The 23318-nt window shown below is 35.0% G+C and overlaps 1 protein-coding gene across 1 annotated transcript in view; it reads right to left on the bottom strand.

Annotated features, from left to right (window-relative positions):
- LOC150102406 (uncharacterized) overlaps positions 1–23318 on the bottom strand; it is a 357402-nt gene that overhangs the window by 18271 nt on the left and 315813 nt on the right. Inside the window, exon 19 of the mRNA XM_090399570.1 lies at positions 7478–7627. Coding sequence (XP_090255696.1) covers positions 7478–7627 — 150 coding nt within the window. The remainder of the gene's footprint in view (positions 1–7477; positions 7628–23318) is intronic.

The raw sequence follows: 23318 nt of genomic DNA, 5'->3' as shown, positions 1-23318 counted from the left end.
ATTGAATCGTTTTCCATCATAGCTCTTCTTCTTAATTAATTTTTATCATATCGAGGTAATATATTTACTATTTTCACTTTCTCACTCTTACCTCTTCCAACAACCCTTTCATGTCCTCTCTCATACCGAACTTATCACTAGTTAAGTCATTAACACCTACTACAATTACAATCTTGTTTACTTTTCTTTTCTGAATTGCATATGTTATATTTTTAATTTTTGCTCCTGGAAAACTTGATAGAATTGCAGTACCCAAATAACATCCTTCTTTTTACAAACAACGTTATTTACTGCGTTACTTACTTACTGACTTACCTGATTCCATGCTTTGTTGTTTCTTATTTTGCTGCTTAATTTTCTTTTCCTCTCTATTTTCATCCAAACTCCTCTCTACTTTCAGTAATTCCCATATCGTCTCTCTCTCTCTGATAATCTGATTTAATTTCGCTATTTTTGAAGCTTAATTCATTTTCAATAACTCCTCAATATCTTCAATAACCTTCTTAACAGGGGCATGTCTTCTTGTTCTCAACTTCACTATTCTTCTTAGCATTACGATTGTGTGCTTTTGGCACCATTTTGAACTATATTTATTATAGCAATATCTTAACAAAAAAAGATATTATGAAACACTAATTTTCTAATACATTATGCAAATTATGGAAACAACACTGGACGTTTCGACCTTCACATTAAGGTCATCACTTGGAGTATATACAAAGAAACAAGCTGCTCTATAATCTACATGGCATGCTAAAGTTACTGACCAACTGTTACAACTATTGGCCTGACCTCTGGTAGAAAAAAAAAACCTTACATCAAAGCTAGAGTCCTATTATTATTATCCATTAGGTTACATAATAATAAATAATAATAAAATTGTTACTTATATAAGTATACATATAAATTATAGCCAATTGGTATGGATAGTGGCCAACAAAAGCTGAAAAATAGCTTAAAGTCCTAAAGTCAGGGTTTGCTGGAAACTAAGTAGGCTGAATGTGTGCCATCCAAATTCTTGGGATTTTTATGCCACCATTATTGTTAAGACTGGGACAGTTAATCAAAATTTCACAGGCTTCTTTCAATTTCCGTTCATACCAGGTTTTTGTATGATGTAATGAGCAAGTATCCAATCAATTTGGTGTAGGGTATTAAGAGCGTGATCTGAGAGGCCTGCTTCACCAAAAGTGTTAAATTGAATGTGTTGTTTGTGCTCTTTTTTTTTACACGGATAGGATGCAATAAACTTCATGGTGTGCCAATGGCAAGAGAGGATCCACAGAGGAATTATATTTAACTTTTCTATCTATATTTAATTTTAAAGCTGGTTTCAAAGTGCTATTAAGATTGTAATAGTGTAGGATTATCTTAATTTTTTTGGATAACCCTTAAATATAAGTAATAGTTTTATTTTTATTTATTAATTTTTTTCCTTTTTGTAAACATGTTGTTCTCCAGCTTAATTTACTTTAGTAACCTAATGGATAATAATAATAAGAGGACTCTAGCTTTGATGTAGTAAGGGTTTTGTTTTTTCCACCAGAGGTCAGGCCAATAGCTGTAACGGTTGGTCAATAACTTTAGCATGCCACGTAGATTGTAGTACAGCTTGTTTTTTTGTATATATGTGTATTACAGCTTGTTTCTTTGTATATGTGTGTGTATACTCCAGATGATGACCTTACTGTGAAAGTCTAAATGTAGAGTGTTTATTTTGGTTTGTTTATTAACTATTTTGTTAATTTACAAATTTACTAATTTGTTAGTTAAACTAAAGTTTTACTCCAACACGGTAGTTGGTTCCATAATTTGCATAATGTATTCTGATCACCATGTAAGCATGAAGAAAAGGAAACTAATTTTCTATGGGAAAAACAGAATAAAACCACTACTTTTATGCAAGCTCTAAATTCTGACCAATCACAATGTAGCCTTCAACCCAGATTTATATAGATTAAAAGCATGAAATATTAAGAATATAATGCAATAAAACATTCAATTTTGAATTATGAGTATAAAAATATACAAAAAAGTCCTAAGAACAAAAGAAACTTGCAGTACACATGATATGCAGTGGCATTAATGCAAGTGTACTGGCCATTTGGAAAAATTCATCATCAGATTATTATATTAGAGAAGGAGAAAATTACAAAGTTGCCACAAAACTTTATAAGGTGACCAATAATGTTTAATGCATTTATATATATATATATATATATATATATATATATATATATATATATATATATATATATATTTCTGCATCAACATTTAATCCAAAATGTAATGTTTCATTGTACCATATTCTTGTTATTCATGTTCCTAATCTATATAACTTCATCCTGTCATACATATCTTTGGTCTCCATTTTTTGCATTAATTTCATATACTATTTTTGGTCCCATCTATGTTTGATACTAAAAAATCCTTGAACTAAATTTTGAAGTTTTTGCAAATTGCAATTAAGAAAATTCAAGTAAATTCTTTTTTGGTCTGCATTCTTTATAAAAATAAATTTTAACCAGTAATTTTAACTTATTAGCTTTTGCATGATGGTTATACTGGAGTTGTTCCATGTACACTAAAGTTTGCTAATGCATACTAACATTTCTGAAAATTAATGGTAAAGTAACTATAGATACAATGAATGAAAGCATATTATGCACACACATATATTAATATAAAAGTTTTCAGATAGAATGAACATATCCTTCCTGTCATGTGCACATACATAATTTACATTTATATCTTGAATTTTTCCTGATAGCCTTTTCAAACTTCAGAACATCTTTAAAAATATATGTGTTAATTTGCTAAAATTTAAGTGGATGTCTCAGCATTGTGACATAATAAACCTGCTAAGCAGAATTTTGCAAGGAAAGTTATACTTTTAATTTATTATTAAAGATTATTATTCAGGAACACAATGGAGTAATAATGCTAATGTGTGAGGGCCATCTCAGACAACACAAAGTCTATCATACCATTCCTTCAGCCCATTCACTGGCTGCATGTTCATCACCTTATCAAGCAATGCTTTCTTTGATTCAACCACTCCATGAAAAAATGCCGCTTTTCACTCTCTTACTCACCACTTCCTTTCGCAACTTCCAGGAATAGTCTCATACTTGTTCTTTGAATGAAAAAACCTCCCATAAACAGTTTAAATGTCTCAATCATATCACTTCATCTTCCATCCACCAAATTCTGCTGTTTATGTGCTCTCAATCAATTATCATATCCAACATTATATAGCCCTGATATTTTTGTTACATTTCTCTGTACCCTTTCCAATATTACTTCATCCCCTTCAATTCCTGGTGATGACCATATATGAACACAATAACCCAGATGTGGTAAGACCAGCTTTACACAATGGAATTACCAAATCACCACTCTTTTTTCTCTGCTGGTTACCATACTTAGTATTGCAGCAATCTTCTATTACCTTCACAACACATTCCCTAAACTTCAAATTTCTAGACTATCAATCCAGGATACTCTTTTGCCTCCTCCACTTCCTATAGTACAGTTCTGCCCACTGAGTATGCACTCTTCCACTGGCATTCCAAATTTCAAGACCTTACATTCAATTGTATTAAACTGACACTCATTTATTAGCCCATTTGTCCAGCTTATTCAAATCCTCCTGAAGGGCTACCACATCGGCACTATTACTAATAACCCTTCCAAGTTTCACATCATCTGCAAACAACTCAATATCTCCCTGACCTCCCATAAACAGTTTAAATGTCTCAATCATATCACTTCATCTTCCCTCCACCAAACTCTGCATGTTTATGTGCTCTCAATCAATTATCATATCCAATATTATACAGCCCTGATATTTTTGTTACATTTCTCTGTACCCTTTCCAATATTACTTCATCCCCTTCAATTCCTGGTGATGACCATATATGAACACAATAACCCAGATGTGGTAAGACCAGCTTTACACAATGGAATTACCAAATCACCACTCTTTTTTCTCTGCTGGTTCCATCCTTAGTATTGCAGCAATCTTCTAAGTTACCTTCACAACACATTCCCTAAACTTCAAATTTCTAGACTATCAATCCAGGATACTTTTGTCTCCTCCACTTCCTATAGTACAGTTCTGCCCACTGAGTATGCACTCTTCCACTGGTATTCCAAATTTCAAGACCTTACATTCAATTGTATTAAACTGACACTCATTTATTAGCCCATTTGTCCAACTTATTCAAATCCTCCTGAAGTGCTACCATATCGGCACTATTACTAATAACCCTTCCAAGAATCACATCATCTGCAAACAACTCAATATCTCCCTGAAGTACAGTGACAACATCATTGACAAACAGCAAAACTACTAGTGCTGAGCCCTGTGAAATCTCACTTGTGATCTTCCTTTATTCCTGTATGGAGTAAAGGAAGATCACATGCATGGATTTGGAAATTGAATTGGAAATTGGCTTTCTGAGAGATATCAGAGTGGTGTATGGAGAACAGTGATCATCCTTTATTCTTGGCTTTCTGATATCTCTCAGAAAGCCAATTTCCAATTCAATTCACTAACCTGATATCTAAACTGAATTTGCTAAAACTTAAATATCAATTTTATCATGTGGCACCATGTCAAACTCATATGCTTTTCCTCATCAAATGCTCACATTACTTATTATAAAGGGGAGTAAGCAATTACTGAACAAGAGATTCTCTTAAGAAATCCATGCTGACCCTCACAGATATTACCTTGATCTGTCCCAGTTTGTATACTGTCTTTCATTAATTTTTCCAAAATCTTAACTACAAATGAAATTAGCTACTTATTTTATCTACATTCATACTCCTTAGGCACTTTTCAGTAGCTAGACTCAGTGAACAGCCAGGATAAATGGAGCTGTTAGTTGATTAGAGATATAAATTATATATTTAGTTTAATCCTTTATCCAAGTGCAAGCAAACAAAGTTTGAGCCTAAGGTATCTTCAGGACTGGGGCAATTCGTGGCAAAAGTGGACTAAGTTCTCATCACTTTCCTTAGTGTCCCATAATGAAAAGCACATCTCCTAGCGGACATGTATAATGCTATGCATTGTAGGAAGGGGTCACTATACCCAGATCAGTTTCGACCTTTATTGAGGTCTCTTCAGTGGAAGCCAGACCCAGAGGTGATACCAAGGTTGAAGCAATGCAGAACTCATATTTCCAAATGCCAGTTGCCAAAAGGTGTCACACCTTATTATTAAATTACTCTGGATTAGAGAAAGATGTTTGAAGTTTTTTCCCACTTGGTTAGACTATAAATTATATATTTAGTTTAATCCTTTATCCAAGTGTAAGCAACAACTAACCCTTCCATAATGCATAGCATTATACATGTCCGCAAGGAGATGTGCTTTGCATTATGGGATACTAAGGAAAGCGATGAGAACCTAGTCCACCTTTGCCACGAGTTGTCCCAGACCTGAAGATACTTCAGGCACAAACTTTGTTTGCTTACACTTGGATAAAGGATTAGATATTACCTTGATGGACCCGTGTTTCGCTCAGGATTTCTTCATGAGTGCAGGTCACAAAGATGCCTCCAACGATCTCGATCTTGAGCCTCTCTCTTCCATGTTATACCCATAGATTTCACTAGTGGATCTTCCCATCTTGTAGGTGGTCTTCCTGGTTTTCTCTTTATTCTTGGTTGCCAGTTGAGTATTCTATATGTCCATCTGTTATCCCTGAGGCTGGCTATGTGACCTGCCCATCTCATCTTGCTTTCATATACTGCAGTTACCACATCTTTTATGCCTGATCTCTTTCTTAGTTCCGTGTTTCTAACATGTTCCATTCTGCTGATTTTACAAATCCTGCGTTCTATTGCATGCTGAGTTATTCTGAGAGTCTCTTCTTCTTTTCTTGTCATGTTCCATGTTTCTGATCCATATGTGAGTGATGGTAGAATATTACTATTGAATAGTTTTGCCTTAGGAGAGATGTCAAGATTTGGATCAGTAAGTGTTTCTTTTAGTCTGTTGAATAGCGATGCAGCTTTCTTTCTTTTTGCTAGTTCTTCAGATAAATCATTATTCATTTTTATTGCTTGTCCTAAGTACTTGTATGAGTCAACTTGTTCTATAGGGATGTTATCAATACATAGGTGACTGTCACTTGTGTAGATGTTTTTGATCCATTTTGTTTTTTCTAGATTCATTTCTAAGCCTATCTTACTGCTGTTTGTGTATACTTTTTCACCCATTTCTTCTAGGTCTTTTGGGTTGTGGGATATCAGTACTAGATCATCAGCAAACATAAGAATTTGTAGCTTTTCACCATCTATGCTTATTCCTCTGTTTAGGTCTATTTTTTTCAGAATGTATTCTAAAGTGGTAAATAGATTTGGGGAGATCACATCGCCTTGGCAGACCCCTCTCTTTATATCTATATTTATAGGTTGATCAAATAGCATTATTTGTGTGGTCTGATTCTTGTTAATTTCTTTTATCATGTGGATATAAGTAGGATCCACATTTATTTCCAGTAAGGCACTGATGACTAGAGATAGTTGTTGGAAAAATATAATCAAGTGAAAAAACTTCCAACTATCTCTAATTCAGAATATTTTAATAATAAGGTGTGGCACCTTATGGCTACTTCTATATGAAAATATGACTTCAGCATTACTTCAACCTCTGGGTCTGACTCCCACTCACAAGACCTCAATAAAGGTCTAAACTGGTCTGGGTAGTGAGCCTTCCTATAATGCTTAGCATTATACATACCTGTAAGGATATGTGCTTTGCAAGTGATGTGAAGTTATTAGCTTCTGTATACGAGTTGTCCCAGTCCTGAAAATAGTTCAAGAGCAAACTTGTTTGCTTACACTTGGATAAAGGATTAAACCAAGTATATAATTTCTTGGTATCTTTAATTTATAGTATAACCAAGTGAAATAACTTCCAACAACTATCTAATACAGAATATTTTAATAATAAGGTGTGACACCTTTTGGCTACTCTTATATGAAAATATGACACTGGCATTACTTCAACCTTAGTATCACCTCTGGGTCTGGCTTCCACTGATGAGACCTCAATAAAGGTCGAAACCAGTTTGGGTAGTGACCCTTCTTATAATGCATAGCATTATACATACCCATAAGGATATGTTCTTTGCATCATTGGATACTAAGCCAAGTGATGTGAAGTCATTAGCTTGTATATATGAGTTGCCCAGTCCTGAAAATACTTCAGGCAAAACTTTGTTTGCTTACACTTGGATAAACCAAGTATATAATTTCTTGGTATCTGTAACTACAAATTGTAATTAATATTTTTAGCATCTAGGGATCATTAAATAAAAGTCTTCTGCAGATCTAGCATCATGGAACTACACTGCCACTCATAAAACAGAAAACACTACACATTTAAAAAAATATATATCTTCTGTAGAAAATGTGTTCAAAGATAATCAAATATTAAATTCAAAAAAGAAATACTTACTTCTGCTTATTTCTCTTCTGCATTTCCTTCTTCCAAATATCTTTAAAGTCACTACAAAATGTGATCCATGGAGTAAAAAGCTCCTTTGGCCATTCAGATATATTTCTTGACTTGCTGTTCCAGCTAAAGAATGCTTTGGTATCTAAAAACCTAATTAATTGGGTAAAGATCTGGAGTTAAATTTAGAAAATATGATTCAGTTTTAAAGTCTTGCAGTTTTAAAGAAACCAAAAGTGACTTCTTTAAAATTACTTACAGCAATTGCTTGAATATTTAATTTCCTTTATATACTGAGTATTTACTTTATTTTTTGATTGTGTCTTCTGCTAAAGGCAATTTTTTTAAAGCATATCCCCTTTTACCAAAAGAAAGTTTAATTTTTACATTAGAATACTACTTTTAAATCTAAGTAAACTACTGCACCGCAGCTCAAAGAACAAGGAAAAAAGATAAAATTCATAATTTAAAATACATCTGAATGATCCTGCAACCTGTTATTATTATCCCTACGATTATTACTACTACCCCTCTTCATAACCATATCTATCATACTGAATCAATCAGTATAATTGTATCAATATAATCATATCGAATCAATAGGCAGGTTGTATAAAAAGAATGATTTAGAGCGTTTATGGATCTATGGCCTGAGTTTGGAGGACATAAAGTGAAGTACAAAGTCATGAAAAATAGAGAAATTAGGGCAGATGTAAGTGTGTGTGAAGGCACCCATGAAGTGAATGAGTGTGTCAATGAACAAAAAATCTAGAAGCATCTGGAACAACAGGGAGGAGTTTTTGGCATTGGTTAGTGCAACCTTGCCAAAAGTTAAAGTTATAGGAGTTATCTCATTAATGTTATATAGAGTTATATAACATTAATGAGACTTGGCTAACAGAATATGATGTAATTACAGGGATAAAATGTAATGAATTTAGTATTTCAGGGAAGATTGAAAGGATGCGGGGGGGGTACTGCTGATGACAGCAGATGAATTGCAGCCAACAAGAATAGGAGTCAGTTGGACAGATGGCAGTTCTTTTGAGTCAATATGGTGTGAGATTGAAGCCAATAGCAGAAAATATATAACTGTTTGCAGCAATAGGTCAAAGTGCATGTGGAATAGTCAAGGGGTATCTTGAGGAAGAAATATCATGCTGTATACTCAAGGAGGAGAGTAAATCAGGTAGGAGTTAGATGGATGAGAAATATCATTAAGCAAGAGCTGCAAAAAAAAAAAAAAAAAATGTTGCAGAGGGTGTAAATGAAGAAAGGTGATCAGCTAACTCATGAACAGTACAAAGATCAGGCAAGAATAAATATAAATTAGATAAGAAGAAATTAGCCAAACAGGCAAAAGGAAATCCCAAAAAGTTTTTCGATTATGTGTCAAGAAGGAAGAAGAATGACTATGGAGGGATAACTATAATGAGTGCAGATAGTAGAGAGGTAACAAAGGTAGATGAAATTGTTGAGATACTGAGTGATAATTTTGCAAAGTATATCATACAAGTGCAGATATTATTATGACAACAGGGATTGATGTGAGAACAGAGATTGAAGAATTGGCAGTGCTTAGAATATTGCAGAATCTGAATGCAGATATAGCTGTGGGAATGGATGTAACATGAGCTCACATTTTCAGAGAATGTGCAAGGGAACTGTCAATACCTCTGACTAGGCTGTTTAAGTGTTATCTCTGAATGCAGAGCTAACACTTAAAATTCCCAAGAGAGTGGAAGAAAGGGCAAAATAATTCCCTTGCATAAAAGAAGGACCTAAATTCTGTGGTAGCAGGTTATAGACCAATCGGTATCCAGGCATGATCGTAAAAATACTGTAAATTCAGGAATGGGTAAATAAGAATACAATACTTTATGAGGGGTAGCATGGCTTTGTGAAGGGTCAGTCATGCCTCAGTAATCTACTAATTGTTATAATAGAGTAACAACTGAGTTGGATAAAAGGAATGGCTACAAAATGATACTAATGGGTTTTGCAATGCTGTTCGACAAGATACCACGTGGAACTCTGTTACACAAACTGAAGTAAATGGGGGATTACTTCGTTATTGAAGAGCACACTAACAAGCAGAGATAAGGGAGTTGTCACTCTTCTTTATAAAGCCTTGATATGACCACATCTGAATTACTGTGGTCAGGTCTGGTCACCTTGGTTTCTTAGGAATGAGGAAGTGGTGGTGAGGATCCAGAGATGAGTGACCAAGATTCAGGGTGATCTATTGAATGCTCCCTATGAGGATAGACTGAGGGTTTGTAGATTGAAAAGTTGATTGATAGGCAGAAGAAAAAAAAAAGGAGAGGATATGATAAAAACATTTAAGTTGTTAAAAGGCTTTTAGAGGATTGATGCAAGGAAAATGTGTCATCACTTGGCTAGAAGGGGCAGAACAAGAGGTCATCCCTGGAAGTTGGGTAAGAGTGTGGCTAGCAAGGGCATGAGGACTATTTTTTTTTGCTTGCAGAGTGGTGAATAAGTGAAATGAGTTTTCTGAGTCAGTGTTGAAAGTTTTCTCACTTCGTTATACTACAAATTAAAGATGCCAAGAAATTATATTTTTGGTTTCATCCTTTATCCAAGTGTAAGCAAACAAAGTTTGTGCATGAAGTAACTTCACAACTGGGCTACTTGTATATAGAGGCTAATGACTTCACATCAATTGTCTTTGTATTGTAAAAAAAATCATAATTTAAAATTCTGAATATTTTTACGTACTGGTTATGTTAGAATGTTTATTAGTTTTAGTTTCATAACACGCATTGTCGGCACTTGCGATGTGCCCGTTATTGAAATTGTTTTGTCAAAAAATGATATGTAAAGCAGTTAAAAATTTATGTACTTACTGGATTTAAATAGTTGTTACTTTAAACAAATTTATTGTAATTTAAAATATTAAGTTTTGTGTTTTATGAAGATATTCTCTTGTCGTTAATGGAGACATCGTGTCAGCCATTATATTTAGTTTCTCGCTTGCCATTTTCATGAAGTGCACATGCTTGTTGAGAAGGTTGATGTGTGATTGACAGCTGACAGAAACGTTTGTTATCGTAGTAATGGAGAAATAAACAGGAGAGCGTTCGGAGAGAAAATTAGATTCGGAGGAAAATTAATAATATATTCCAAAAAAGGAATTGTGGAACTATGAAGTTTCAAAATGGAATAAGTATTGATAAATAAAAGAAAATATTGCTATAGATGTTTTAAAAGGAATATTCGAGGAAACACTGATTGGAAGATTAGTAGTAGATTCTGAAAAGGGAATTGTAGAACTGTGAATTTTTTAAAGTGGAAGAGTTAAGACTGTCGATAAGCATTAGCGAATAAAAGAAGAAATTGCTATTTATGTTCTAAAGGAATGTTTGAGAAAACTCTGATTAGGAAGTTTCATCTGTTTTAAGGACACCAGATCTAACTATTATTTCTACTAAAAAAGAGAGAAGAATTGAGTCAGGAAGAATTAATGTGTGCTACATGAGTGATGAAAAATGTTCTTTGAATGAAAGGTCAGGATCCTATGAAAATGAAGAATAAAGCCACATATCTTTGGAAAAGGGCCTTGACAGAGAAAGAAACTGGCTATGAACATTTTGTCATTGTGAAAACAAAGTGTTTAGTCTAGTCTTAAGTGTAAGTTTATTTTTAAAAGGCCTTGGATCCAATTAAATTTGTAGTTATGTAATATTTGTTTCAAGTGTATATATATTGTTTTTGTTATATTAAATGTGTTTATTTTGTATTTTGGTCTTGAGTCAGTGATTTATTTGGATTCTGAAAGAAATAGCAAAAAAAGAGGTCACTGCAGCCTTGTGCATATATAGCCTGATAGTATTAGGAGAAAGAAAAGACAGACAGATAGTATGAGAAAGAGAGAGAAAAGGCCTCAGCTCTTTTATATCAACATAGAACGAAAGGTTATCAGTTTTCCTTTTTCACCAGTCTTATGCAGATAAACAACCAAAAGACTAATTGAAACTAAAGTGCAAAGATAACTGATACCCAGGTGGTTATCCTTATCTGAGTTAGCCGCCTTGGGATTGTTGTCCAATCATCCCTGAAAATGACCATAAGACCACACTGAACAAAGAGGATGGAACCATTTAAAAATCCTCTCGTAGTAAAAACAGACAAAATTTTATCTCTTCCTGGTGAATATTGCATAATGTGGATGGTCTACGCCACCTAGCCCAAAATTTGATATCTCCTGAAATGTTTGTTTCTAAATACAAAAATCGCCTAACTGAACAATAAAATTTCCACAATACATATTTATAAAGCATTTGTATGTCATATTACTGGGTTTCAAATCCATGTTTCTTTCTAACTTTCCATAAATGGTATTTTAATTCATTAATTATAAAAATTCTCTTCTTCCCATAACTTACAGGCAGTGGGTACTGCAAAAGAAAAAGAACCTGTTTTGTTGTAAATAATCAATGCATTACATAATCTGTTCCAAATATGCAGAACAAGAGCAGGCAGCTGTAGAATGCATGTTCTGCTGTTTCCAATAAGTAACAGATGTCACAGGTTGGATCTCCAATGTTAAAGTACCTCAATTTGATGGTATTGACTGGAAGGCAGCCATGATTCCTTCTGTTTGGATAATATCTTTGGAATTTCAATAAGTTATGAAACAAAGTATTGTTGTCAGTACCCAACTGCAGAAGTTCACAGCAAAAGAGGTTCAAGATTTCTTTATACCAAATTTTACTTTTTTTTTAATGGAAAGAATATCACTGCCAGAGTGTTGTAGCAGTCTTAGAGTTAAACACAGACTGCTGTAGTATTCACAAACAATCTTAGCTTTTGAACCATTATAATAATTTACTCCAAAAAGGGGAAGATGAAAATTCAGGTAGTATAGGAGGTCTGCACATGCGTGATTGGTCTGTGACATTTTATGGCTTTTTGAAGCTGTATTGAATTGGCTTAAATACGAGGGTGTTCTGAAAAGTTCTCGGCCTTGACCATAGATGGCAACACTTTCGGGAAGATTTTTTTTTTTTCCTATGTTGGTACATTTGTCATAAGCATACATGTGAAATTGTAAGTCATTCTATCAAGTAGTTTGTTTTATACAGCTGTCTGAAGCAAAAGTGTTGTCTGTATCCCTTGAAATGGATAAAATTGAGTATCATGCAATTCTTTTACAAAGAATTTTATAAAATTCTTTGTAAAAGAAGGTTTAACGCCAAAAGAAATTCGTTTAAAGTTCATAAAAGTTTATGGGCACTCTTCTTCTTCGTTTTCAAGAATTAAGAAATGAGCTGCCAAGTTTAAAAGTAGCTGTACCAGCTTGAAGATGATCCACATGAAGGACGTCCAAAAAAGTGTAACAACACCAGAAATTATTGATCAAGTGCATGATATGGTATTGGATGACTGGCGAGTCAAAGGGTGTGAAATTGCTGAGACTATAGGCATTTCAAAAGAACGTGTAGGATATGTTTTGCATGAAGAATTGCAAATGAAAACGTTTTGTGGAAGATGGGTGCTGCACTTGCTCACAGCAGATCAAAAACGCACTCGCATGAAAATCTCTGAGCAGTTCTTGGAGCGTTTTAACAAGAATAAAACACTGATTTTGTGCATCGATTTATTACTATGGATGAGACTTGAATTCACCATTACACACCAGAATCCAAACGATCCAGTCAAAACAGTAGACAGAAGTTAGTTGTTCAGCGCCAAAGCCAGTTCTATCAGCAGGAAAGGTCATGGCATTGGTGTTTTGGGATGCTAAAGGCATTTTGTTTATTAATTATCTTGAAAAGGGTAAAACAATAACCGGAGAATATTATTCTGATCTTTTAACCAGACTAGACGAAAAAACTCGTGAGAAAAGACCAGTTTGCAGAAGAAAAACTTATCTTTCATCACGACAATGCACCTGCCCACGAAGGTGTTTTGGCAATGGGAAAATTAAGGGATCTGCACTATGAATTGTTAGAATATCCACCCTATTCCCCAGATTTGGCTCCCTCTGACTTCTATCTCTTCCCAAAACTAAGCTCTTCTTCACTGGTCAGCGTTTTTCTTTGAATCAAGAGGTGATTGCAGCTGTAGATGGGTATTTTGCAGATCTTACTGAGAACCACTACAGGGATGGGATAATGGTGCTAGAATAAATGTATTAGTCTTAAGGGAGATTATGTTGAAAAATAAAAATAATTTTCAAATTATAAATTCATTTTTTCATTATTAGACTGAGAATTTTTCAGACCACCCTTGTAGCAGAATTTTAAGAGTGGGAGCTCAAATCCTCCATTCTTCTTTGATAGTTTAGAAGAAATTCCTTCTAAATTTCTTCGTATCGGCTGGATCAAAAAAATTGCACTGAAAGATAATTCCTTTTTTTCAGCTTCTGTGATGCCTGTAATATTTATTATGTACAACTGAGAAGGGAAAATTATGGTTTGGAGTACTATGGCTTTAGAAGAATAGGAAAGTGGCCCAATTTTCCAGTCTTCTAAGGTTTCAATGTTCTTGTATATAAGTTCTTTAACTGGTAATATTGGATAAGTGAAGAAGGGAATTCCAAGTATAATGAGGGGGTTCTCTCTAAAGGGTTAGAGAGAATCCCTCATTATAAGTCCAAAAGGAATGCCTCTAGGAACCACTTTCCAAAATTTTTAATTTGTCTTGTCTGCATTAGCTGTTAATCCACTGAGCTTGATGATTTTTTTCAAAATATCAAAAAAAGATGTATATGGAATCATTATCCTTCAAAGTGCTCACTATCATCGGCATATGCTAATATCTTATTTTTCTTTATAGTTGAAGGAACTGATTCCTCGCACAGCACGTGTACTGTTAACTTCCTGTAAGAAAGGTTCAAAAACCAATGCAAAGAGCAATGGACTAACCTTGCTTGACTCCTTTCTGAATTTTGACAGGATCTGATAGGAACCCATTAACTAGGAGACAGGTAGTTGAATTGGCATAGGCTCCTTTAATAATGGATAGCAGCTTTTCATCATAGCAGCATTTCATCCACACCAATTTGCTGGAGGATGTGGAACAGAAAGGGATGCCAGACATCATCAAATACTTGACTGAGGTCTATTGATAGCACTGCCATTGACTTCTTTTTTGTATTAACTAAGTGGAGTAGATACAGAAACGTAGAAGAAACAGATTAAATTTTACTGCTTGGCATGGAACTCCATACTAGGTGTGCTTTTAATTATGTATCTCATTCCTACTTTGAGCATGTTATTGATAATGCAAAAAAATATCTTGTAGTCAGTATTAGATAGAGAATGAGTTTTCCAACTGCTGATTAAGGTGTGATATCTATTAGGTTTTGGATGAGAACGGTATGGCTTGCTATAAATTCACTTTGTATGTATTTTGACGATAGAAGTGAATTAAACAGTATAACTAGAATGGGAAGAATAAAATCTCAGGCCTTGCAGTAAAGTTCTATCCCTAGACCATCAAGTCCTGGGGATTTTCTTGTCTGGCATTCTTTATAGGCTGGGGTAACTTCAGATGCTGTAATGGGGTCTGTCAAGCCCATCTTGAATATGAAAAGGAAAGCCATTAATGTTTCAAGTTATAATTTCCCACAGTACTATTGTCTTCAAACAAAGTTTTGTAGTGTTTTTGAAAGGAGTCAAGGATGAGTGATGGACACGTCTTCATCATGAATGCAGATTTGAGTGATAGTCCTTTCTTTTCAGAATTTAGTGAATGTTCTATTGAAGAATGCAGCCGAAGGGCTATCTGCTAAGTGCTGCTGTATTCTTATTTTAAAATTTCTTTCTTCTACTTGTTTCTGCCTTTCCACTTCTATCTCTATGTTGTTTCTAATGATATTGCTACAATCTATACCATCATCATCATCATCAAATTCCTGCCATGTACCCTCAAGGGGTGTACAGGATATGACAGTACTACATGAAAAAATTACATCATTAGTAACTTCCTATCTACAATTTTCTTCCAAATCAGTCTGTTACTTGTCAAGACTCCAACATTATCAGATCTTATATTTCTATCATCTAAGGCACTTTGTACCGTATCAATCCACCTATATCTTGGTCTTCCTCTGGGTCGTTTTCCTGCCAACCTGGCAGAGAACACTTGTTTTGCTAATCTTTCCTCTCCCATTCTATTTAAGTGACCATACCATCTGAGATTAGCTCTGCTAATGCATTCCTGGATGCTGACAATGTCAAGTTCTTTCCTAATATCCTCATTTTTAATATGATATTGCCATTGATGCCATCTGTTCACGCCTCTAATCTTTCTCAGGACTCTCATATCTGCGGTCTCTAGTCTTTGGTCAAGTGTTTTACTTCTGACCCAGCTCTCAGATCCATAAGTTAAAATTGGTTTGAACACAGTCTTGTATACAGCTAATTTAGTGTTCCGACTAATTTCTCTCTTATTCAATATGAATTTATTCAATTGACTTCCCACGGTACCAGCTTTGCTGATTCTGTTGTCTATTTCTATATTTAGTTTACCATCTTCAGTAAAAATTGTGCCTAAGTAGCTGAAATGTTTTACTTGTTCCACAGGTTCTCCATTCACAACACAGTTGACATTTTCAATGATTCTGCCTATTTTCATTGTCTTTGTCTTTTTATTGCTGACCTTCATACCATATCTATTACAACAGCTATTCAATTTAGTCAGAGAATCTTGCAGACTTGTAGCGGATTTATTTAGAAGTATAACATCATCCGCATAAAGCAAAGAGCTGACATTAACATCTCCAATTTTGATATCAGGTTTAATACCACTTTCCTTCATAATGTGATCCATATAGATAATGAATAACAGAGGGGATAATGTACATCCTTGTCTCACACCAGATTTAACATTAAACCATCTTCCTGAACTTCCTTCAATTCTAACTGCTGACTCACAACTCAAATAAAGACTAAGTATTGCTTGATATAATGCCCCATTGACACCATATAACTGCAGCGTATTGAATAGCTTCTCTCTTGGCACCTTGTCATATGCCTTTTCCAAATCGACAAAACTTAAATACAGATCTTTGTTATATTCCCATGCTTTCTCGACTATTTGTCGTAAAGTGAAGATCTGATCTTGACAGCCTCTATTTGGCCTGAATCCAGCTTGTTCTTCACCAAGCTTTTCTTCCACAATTCTTCTCAACCGTTTCTCAAGTATACTTGCATAGATCTTGCAAGGAACACTCAGTAGGGAAATACCTCTGTAATTCTCACATTCAGTCTTATTTCCCTTTTTGTATATGGGTACTATGAGAGCTTTACTCCAATCATCGGGAATTCGTCCCTCTGTCCAGGCTTTCTGAACTATGCAGTGCAGCCACTGTAAGACTCTTATACCACCATACTTCAGCATTTCTGGTCGAATATCATCTACTCCAGCTGCCTTTCCACATTTCAAGCCTTTGATGGCTTTTTCTACTTCAAGTATGGATATGTATTCCTGACTGCATGCCTGGTCAGTGTTTTTTACCACTGTGCTGTCATCACTGCTTGTTTCATTTAGCAGTTTTTCAAAGTAATTACTCCATACTTCAAGGATATCTTTTTCTCCTGTTTTCATTTCACCTTTATCATCTCTAATTCCTTTTACAGCACACTTTCCTCCATTCCTAAGCTTCTTCAACAACCTCCAGAATATTTTGCCACCTTCTTGATATTTATTTTCTATGTTCTTGCCAAAGTCCTCCCATGACTTTTGTTTAGCCAGTTTTACACACTGTTTAGCTTTCTTACATTTGTCTCTGTATTCTGTAAGAGTAAAAGCTGACTTATTTGCCAGGAACTTTTGATATGCTTTCTTCTTTTCCTTCACTGCCTCTTTAACTTCCTGTGTCCACCAGGGAGTTCTGATTTTTTTATCCTTGCACACAACCTCACCACATGCCTCTCTGGCAGAATCAATCAATGTTTCCTTCAGAGTTTGCCACTGAATCTCCAAGGTTTGATTCCTGTTCTCAAACTCTTTCATTTTCTTTTCAATAATATTTCTGTATTTTAGTCTACAGTTCACATCTGAGAGCTGCTCAACTTTTATTCGCTTTAAAACTTTCTTACATGTTATTCTTTTCAATATGAAATTCAATTTTATCCTGCTCAAGACTAAATAGTGATCACTTCCAATTTCAAATCCTCTGTACACTCTGGTGTCCTGCACCAGGGAGAAAACATCACTATCAACAATAACATAGTCAATGAGACTTTTCTTATTCCTAGCCTCTTCTCTCCATGTGAATTTGTGCACATTTTTATTTTGGAACATGGTGTTAGTAATAACCAGTCCATGTCCTGAGCAGAAATCCAACAGATATTTGCCATTATTATTAGCTTTGCTCTTTTCTCCAAATTTTCCCAAAATATTTTTGTATGTCTCACAATCATTTCCTACTCTACTATTTAGATCCCCAACAAGGACCAACTTTTCCTTTTTCATTGTGTCAGTTGCTTTTTCTAAAGCCTCAAAAAATTCCTCTACTTCTACCTTAGTAGAACCTTCTGTGGGACCATAGGCACAAATAAGTCTCATTGTCCAGTTCCCCATTCTCATATTTGCCCACATTACTCTACTTGAGACTGACTGCCATTCAAGAAGATTCTATACCATTGTGTTTGTTTGCTACGAACCAGCTTCTCTCTTTATACAGGTCTTTCAACTTTCTTTTGAGGAAAGTCTGCTCCTTTCCCCATTCAATCATATTATTTTATTGCTTGTTTGAATTTTAACCAGTTCCAGGTAACATTATTCCAATTTGAACAGAGGATCTGGAATTTGGTTGAAAAGATTAACGGAAAAGTGCGGAAGTCTCCAGGATCCAGAACTGATCTCTACTTGTTCCCTGCAGTGGAATTTAAGTAGAACTATATTATGATTTGATATGTTGATGTCAAGATGTTTTATCTGAATTATTCTATTTATAAGGGGAAAGGAAAAATATAAATTTGATCAACACTGGTATCAATACTTTGATTCAAGTATGTATAAGCTTGGAAGCTTCTGTAGTTCAGTCGGTATAGACAAAGCCCTTTGGTTGGAAAGACCTGGATTTGATTCCTGTCAGTGATGTGAGGAACCTTTATCTGGTCTCTTTCAAGGAAAGGTGAGTTAGCTGGTTTCATACAGAGGTAGAGGGGTTTTTCTTCCCCCAGAACAGGCAAACCAGCCCCGTGAAACACATGCATTTACAGACCTAGGATGCCCCCGGAGGCATAGGACTAACCGCCTTATCCTCTAGTATGGTTGTGGTTACAAGAATACATACCTTGACACAATAAAAATGTAGAATAGGAGAGGATTAAGAAAGAAAGAAAGTAAGCAAGCAAGCAAGCTTAGAGATTAGGATTGCAAATCTTCCATATGCCTACTAGCACTGTCATGTTTTTAACTGTGCATATCCCACTTTTTCGCTCCTTGGGTATCCTATTTTGTCTAATGTGGGTTTTTCGATACAATTCCCATCTCCAGCTGTTATGATGTAGTGGGCACTATATAAATATGGCTGCATTCTTGGAATTTTCATTTAACTGTTCTAATGGATGGAGCATAAACATTTATAAACCTTATTACACATCCACACTATTTCGAGTCTATTGTCAAGATTCTCCCTTCTGCATTCCTTTGGATATTACAGAACAACCCAAGAACCGGGACAAGAATAAGAACTCTTACTCCAGCCCTGTTAAATCTTCCAAAGCTCCAATAAGAAAGAAGTGGATATCTATCTGTTCAAGTTTTTATATCTTTATATCTGCAGAAGTGTTTCTTGGAGAAACAAAAACCTGATATTATGGCATAGCACAAGTTTCCATATAGCTTCTTGTTTAACTTACCTATAGAATCCTCATACATTTAATGAGGCAATGTAAAAAGGAGATGCTGTGATTAGTATAGTGTCACTGATAAGTCTTTAACTTCTAAATTTTGGATGAAGTTGATGAGGTCTTCAATCTGAAGGGGCAATTGTGTAGCCTGCTTCTAGTAAACTGGTTTCCTGTTTTTTTTACAGTTGCTTTCCATTATTTTAATTTCATCCCTATCCTTCTTGATTTGGAAGCTAGTTATTTTCTTTTCATGTAGATGATAATTGTACTAAGAAAACTTTGAATCAGCAAACTTTATTATTTTTTTCTTTGATTGTATCTCTTGCTTTCCCTTTATTAGCATGAAATGGTTCTTCATGGTCCATAAACTCTTCTGAGTCTGAAGAGTCTTTATTTGACAATCCACAACCTTCTCCATCTTTACATTTTTTATTATTTCTTTTTCTTTTAGATTTAGTTCCTTTTTTTTAACACATCTTTTAATTTTTTTTGCTTATCCTCAATTTTTTTTATTAATTCTTTTTGATGATCTTGTCTGCATATTCTTTCAGTTGTCTTACTAGCTTTTTCTGTTTCTTCTCCAGTTTCTCTTTGAAGAACAGTTTCATGTGTTTGCATTTCGCCTTGTATTGGTTAAGTTGTTATACAAGGTTCATTATTGATAATTTCAACTGATGTTGTTCCATCCATATTTGACTGGGAAAGTGGTTCTTGGGGCTAATTTTTGGCTGATTTGGTTGCGATCTTTTTTGTGATTTTACCAAGTACAGCTTGTTTAAAAGCATCCATCTTTACTAGACTGAATTGGAAGATCTGGGAAATCTTCTTTATGTCTCTCTGATATATATATGATGTTCTAATTAGCTCTACCGGTGCTCCCACTCTTTCAGCAAAAGTTCTGAAAGGACAGGTGTTAACATGTGTTGAAACATTTAGATTTGGGGCAGTTGCTACCCAAGTAATTGTATGAGCCACAATGCAGGCACTCCTCTGTACTCCGGGATAGTACCGATGTTGAAAAATTTGGTATGGGCATCTTCATATCCATTGTGAAGGTGACCTGACCAGAAAATCAGTTTGGCTCTTCACCTGATAAACCCTTCGTATGTTACTGATTTTTACCCCATTTTGAGAATGTCTATATAAGTATTTCATTACTGTTCATTATATATTCCATTGGAACTCTTTTGATTTTTAGAGTTTTAATCTGGCTTCCCACCATTACATCTTTGCTACCTTTGAAAATAAAACCCTGTAATAGATTATACATTGTTTTCACATCTTTAACTACAATTAAATATTTCCGTCTGCCATATGGCACGAAAGAATAAATCTTACTAGTACCAACTATCTCTTTTAAAATCTTAGTCACTCATCTCGTTTCTTCACATTCTGGAATTTCAATTCCTAGAGTTTACACCCCTTGGAGGAATTGGTACCATTATCTCATGGGAGGGACTAAAACCTCTGCGTTTGATTGTAAGAGAGGGGGGGGGACTTTTCAGTCATAAGACTGAGAATTAAATAATCCTATGATATAGAAACCATTCTACACCACTAGCAATGCTCTATTTGAGCTATAAAATGGCAGCAATGATACCACCTAAAGTAATCCCATAATGCAGATATTAACTGCACTACCAGCAATCTTAATATTAATAAATAACTAAAGAGTAGTAGCCCTAGTACAGAGTCCTGAAGCACTCCACCAGTCATCCTCATTCTCTTAGAATCCACTCCACCATATACTACTTTCTGATGTCTGTCAATCAGCCCCCCCACACACACCAATCCATCCATGCTTTCAGGTTCATATCTGTTCCTATTTGTTCCAACTTATGTAATAGTTTTACATGCATTATTCTGTCAAATGCCTTTGAAAAGTCCAACAGCATCATGGTATAGTCATTTCCCTTATCTAATTCTGCTCTCCCTCTATTATAAAATCTAAATTAGTAAAGCAAGACCTACCTTTCACAAAGCTATGTAGCCCATCTCAGAGTATCATATTCCTATCTATCCATTCCTGGATTTTACCCATAACCAACTTTTCTAATTCTTTACCCACCACTTCTTAGATACTAATTAGTCTATAATTTGCTACTTCTGTCTTGGAGCCACCTTTATACAATGGAACTATCTTACCCCTCTTTCCATTCCAAACCTTGCTAGTGCTGAACAAAGTCTCATCTTTATCAGAGGCACTGCCAATTCTCTTGCATATGATTTATCCTGCTTTATATCTGTACTCATCCATTTGACTCCTACTTGATTTATCCTCTTAATCCTGGGAATGTAGTCTGATACGTCCTCTCTCAAACAATCCCAGACTACTTTTTTTTTCTACCATTCTACTACCATTCTTCCCTTGTAGTTATTTATGCCATGGAACTGCTATAAGCTGCCTCCTAAGTTTGTTGTAATCACCAGCTTTATAGTTCCACATAAATCCTTTGACTGAGAATTGCACATTTAGCAACTTCTCATAAGAATATTACATGGTCATTTTCTTCAATTAAAGAAGGATGAGTTCCTACCATGGTTATGGATAGATATTTTGATGCTTTTACCTGATCCAACACTTTCAAATCCCTTTCCCACCCCCCACTCTCCATCACATGCTTTCCATCGTTATCTGCCCTTTTCACCTTCCAGTATATATCCCCTATACAAAGCTGCTCATAATAATTGTGCAGCTGTATGCACCCTGTGCTAATTTGCTGATGCTTGCCATTCACATTTTTCTCTGGACTCCTTGGTCTACTACATCAACTAAAAATATATTTTGTGCTATTGGCTTCTATCTCACACCAGAAAGCCTCAAATGAACCATCTTCCTCAAACCTAAAACTCCTTCTTAACTTCTATTTTTTGTCGGCTGAAGTTCATCAATCATCATTAGTAATGCCTTCCTCCTGTTCTATTTCTTCTTTCTTCTCTAAAAATACAATATCCCTTACATTTTATTCTTGCAACTATATCATTTTCTGTCAACGAGGTCTTAACCGATGCTGATAATTTTTGGCCATGTTTATATGAATTTCAACATCCCTTGGACAGTTACCCTTGAACAATGTCATTGCCAAACCATTCAGATTCAAAACCTGAGAAACTGTACCACACATTCAATGGTCATTTCTGCATTAATTCTCATTTGCTCCAGGTATGGCTAAACATGTGCTTGACTACATTCGTCTAATTTCCCTGATTTGCACTTCCAATCTTTTGCTGTTCAGCAAAAGATTGGAAGTGCAAATTCAGGAAAATTAGAGGAATCCAAAATCATTCAAATGTAGTTAATCATCATCAAATTCCTGTTTTGTATTATTGTGGGATATACAGAATATTATGATAGTACTACATGAAAACATCATATCATTACTAACTTCCTATCAACAATTTTCCCTCTAAATTATCTGTCAAGACTCCAATATCATCAGATCTTATATTTCACTTTTTTAAATAATATCACAAAATAATATTCATGAACAAACAAACACACTCCAGTACACAGTCTAAAGGAAAATACTTCCAATGCCATATACCTGGTTGGCTGGATGGTGAGCCTCTCCAACCAACTAGTTGTGGGTTCCAATCCTCACTTGGGAATGGATATTTTATGATTTTCTTTAGGGGAAAGATGAATTTCACTGCCCAGTGTGAGACCGCCACCCTGCTTATTAGAGGCCCATATTTTAATACTAGACTTACACTTTACTCGATATCTCATGTAAAAAGTTCAAGAGAACTATTAATTAAATGCTGATACTCATTTACATCTGTATATAGGTCAGTAGTAATCTCTCTGGCTCTAAGAAAAATATCAATATTTTATTTAAATTAAATTCACAAATTTACAGACAAAAAATACTAGCTGTGGTGGTGGTTGTGGGCAGTAGATGGTATTGATGTAGGTGATTGGTAGTAGAGGTTCGGAGAGTTGTACAGTAGGTGTCCTCCCACAATGAGTCTTCAGACTCCTCGTGGGAGGACACCTACCACAAATAATAATA

The sequence above is a fragment of the Typopeltis vanoorti genome, chromosome 10, assembly GCF_054136105.1.
Source record: "Typopeltis vanoorti isolate ZY-2024b chromosome 10, IOZ_Tvanoo_1.0, whole genome shotgun sequence".
Classification (NCBI taxonomy): Eukaryota; Metazoa; Arthropoda; class Arachnida; order Uropygi; family Thelyphonidae; genus Typopeltis; species Typopeltis vanoorti.
The sequence above is the reverse complement of the archived record's forward strand: the minus strand, read 5'-3'. Positions and strand labels throughout refer to the sequence as shown.